The 3,400-nt window shown below is 42.2% G+C and overlaps 1 protein-coding gene across 1 annotated transcript; it reads left to right on the forward strand.

Moving 5' to 3' along the window:
• Positions 1 to 2,482: 2,482 nt before the first annotated feature.
• On the forward strand, positions 2,483 to 3,199 carry LOC120352260. The gene has a single exon (XM_039432031.1). It carries the CDS (start codon positions 2,483 to 2,485, stop codon positions 3,197 to 3,199), a length of 717 nt encoding a protein of 238 aa, XP_039287965.1.
• The last annotated feature ends 201 nt before the right edge of the window (positions 3,200 to 3,400 follow it).

Raw genomic sequence — 3,400 nt, forward strand, 5'->3', positions numbered from 1 at the left:
GTCGACCATCACTGCACATGTTCGAGATTGTAATGATCAGCTTTGTGATGTTCGTTTCTTGGTTGACACCGGGAGTCAGTGTCATTTTGTTACAGCCAAATGGTGTCGGCGTTTGAGACTACCATTCCAGCCCATGAAAACCGTTGTTTGTGGATTTGGTGGTGGTACTAGTGAAGTTCGAGGTCGTACTTGTGTGTCAATTCAGTCGAAGTTGGATCCTATCGTCAAGTTTTCGATGGATGCCACAGTGGTAGATAAAGTCATCGACAAGTTGCCTTCTTGTGAAATTGACAGATCCAAACTTCATCATCTTGAAAATCTCACACTGGCTGATGACAAATTCTACCTTCCTAGTAGAATAGATGGCATCATTGGTGCGGAGTTAGTTCCTCACTTGCTACGTGGGAGTCCTAGTACAGGTGAATCGCATGAATTGATGACTGTTAATAGTGTCTTTGGTCACATTCTGATGGGGAGAGCGCCGATTATCACTTCAACAACGAATATGTCGAATTGTTTTACAGCCATCTGTAGTCCATTCGTTAGTAGTCCATCGTTGGATAGTTTTGTGGAACGTTTTTGGGAGTTGGAATCGAGCCCTGCACCAAGCTGTCAACTGAAACCAGAAGAGTTGGAGTGTGAGGTAAATTTTCGGAAGTCTGTACATCGAGTGAATTCTGGTCGTTTTGTTGTTGCCTTGTCATTTGCGGAGCCGCCCAGCATCTTGGGAGATTCGTATGCTGTCGCCGAACGCAGACTGCTGACTTTGGAGAGACGACTAGAGCTTGACAGCAATACTCGTATTTCATATCATGAAATATTGATCGATTACCTACGTCAGGGTCACATGTCGTTTGTAGCAGATCAGACAGACCGAGGTGGTTACTACATACCGCATCACGCCATCGTGAAAGCAAGCAGCACTACCACGCCCATCCGAATTGTATTTGATGCTGGTTCCAGAACATCATCTGGTTTGTCATTGAACCAGGTTCTTCATGCTGGTCCCAAATGGCAGACTGACATTTTTATTTTGTTAGTTGATTTTCGTTTGTTCCCAATCGCCCTAACTGCCGACATTAAACAAATGTATCGACAGATATTAGTGGAGGATTCCTGCCGTCGTTATCAGCGTGTATTGTGGAGATTTTCGCTGGAGGATCCAATCGAAATTTATCAGCTAAATTGTGTTGTTTTTGGTGTTTCAAGCTCTCCATATTTGGAGCTTCGCACCGTCCACCAGCTTGTAGAGGAGGATGGAAATCGTTTTCCAGCAGCCAAGGCGAGAATACCAAGAGACATGTTCATGGACGACTTAGTCACATCTGTCGCCACAGAGTCAGAGGCTGCAGAGCTGTATCGTCAGTCCAAGCAGCTGTTTGAGGGAGGAGGTTTCTCGCTCACAAAGTGGACTTCAAATTCACCATCAATGTTGGAGAAATTCTCGGAGGAAGAGAAATCGTTTTCGTACAAGGATTTTGAAGCAGACAACTCCTTGGCTATCTTGGGATTGAATTGGCAACCTAGTACTGATCTGTTTCAGTTTTCAGTCAAGAGTGGTGAGGTCGTCACCACTAAGCGTTCTATTCTGTCAGTGATGGCTCGTATCTATGATCCACTTGGTCTCTTGTCACCGTTTACATTATTTCTCTTGTCCAGAAACTGTGGAAATTAGGAGTGGATTGGGACGAGAAGCCGCCTGAGTCTATCTGCACTCTTTGGGAGAATTGTCAAAAAGAGTTGCCTCTATTGTTGAAATTTGCTGTTCCACGTCACGTTGGTTTGTTTCAGGATTCTCACATCAGTTTGATTGGTTTTTGTGATGCATCATTGTCTGGTTATGGTGCAGTTATCTATGTGAAGTCACAGAAGGAGAAAGAGGAGTCAAGAGTTGTATTATTGTGTTCAAAGTCCAAGGTAGCACCATCTAAAGTTGTTTCAATACCTCTTTTGGAGTTGTGTGCGGCACTCTTGTTGGCAGAACTCATGAATTCAGTAGTCACTATTATTAGTGAACGTTGTCATGTGTCTCATATTGTCGCACTCTCTGATTCTAAAGTCACCTTGTGTTGGATTAATGCTCCATCCACGAAATGGCAAACTTTTGTTGGTAATCGAGTCGCAAAAATACAGGATTCTTGTATACAGGAGTGGATGGATGTTGCCGGAATTGAAAATCCCGCTGATTGTTTGTCTAGAGGTTTATCACCAGTTGAGCTTGTGAACTTTCCGTTGTGGCTCTCAGGTCCATCATGGATAGCAGAGGACGAATGCGATTGGCCCATTCGAACTCAAATGGAAGAGATAGTGGATCCACCGGAGGCGAAAAAACCGTCAGTGTTGACAGTCACAAAATCTCCTGATTGTAACAGCAATGCAGTATATTCATTGATTGGTTGTTGTTCGGATTATGGTCGTCTTTTGAGAATTGTAATTCTTGTGAAGCTGTCATCAGACGTCGATGAAGGAGAATATTAAGAAAATGGAGTTGGAGCTTGGAAAATCAATTGAATCATGTCATCAGGCGATTAACGACATAAATAAGAAGTTTGATGAACAAAACAAGCAAATTAGCACATGCCTCATCAACATCGATAAGCTTTCAACAGAAGTAGCTAGCCTCAGGAAAGAAAATGCAGAACTGAAGGAACGCGTCAAGGATATGGAACAATACTCAAGATCGAACATGCTGGAAATAAATGGTATACCCAAAAAACAGGATGAAGATGTAACAGAAATCATTTGTAGAATGAGCAAAGCATTAGGACACAAAATAAAAGCAGATGCAATCGACATTTGGCACAGACTTAAACAACGAAATGAAAACCTACCTCCACCAATCGTTGTCAAGTTCGTTCGTAGAACAGACAAACAAGTAATATTGAATAAAAGGAAAGTTACGAGGCAGTTTTCTACAAAGCAGATGGGAGAAACAACGGACCATCCAGTCTATGTGAATGAAAGTCCAGCACCTACGCGAAGAAGGATTTTCACCATGGCGAGAGAGATCTTCAAAAGAGGCAACATCAAATACCTATGGATCAAGGAAGGGAAGATTCTAGCTAGGAGAGAAGACGGAACACCAGTTATTGAACTCAAGAACAGTGAACAAGTGAAAAAGTTGAGCGTGATAAGTGCATCTAAGCAGCCAGGTAACCAAGAAAATAACAGTGTCAGTACCGTACCGTACCGTAAATAAAAATGTCATCAGAGATAAGTAGCAGAGAAACACTAATTATTCATCCAAGGTACAGAAGATCTATGATAGTCTGCGAAGTAATTTCGATTTATTCTTAGTGCAAATGAGGAAATTAGAAAACAACCCGCTAATAATAGTCTTGACAGAAATATGGATACTAGAGAATGAAATAGACTTATATCATATAGAGGGCTATTCCGT

This window comes from Nilaparvata lugens, chromosome 7 (assembly GCF_014356525.2).
Source record: "Nilaparvata lugens isolate BPH chromosome 7, ASM1435652v1, whole genome shotgun sequence".
Taxonomy (NCBI): domain Eukaryota; kingdom Metazoa; phylum Arthropoda; class Insecta; order Hemiptera; family Delphacidae; genus Nilaparvata; species Nilaparvata lugens.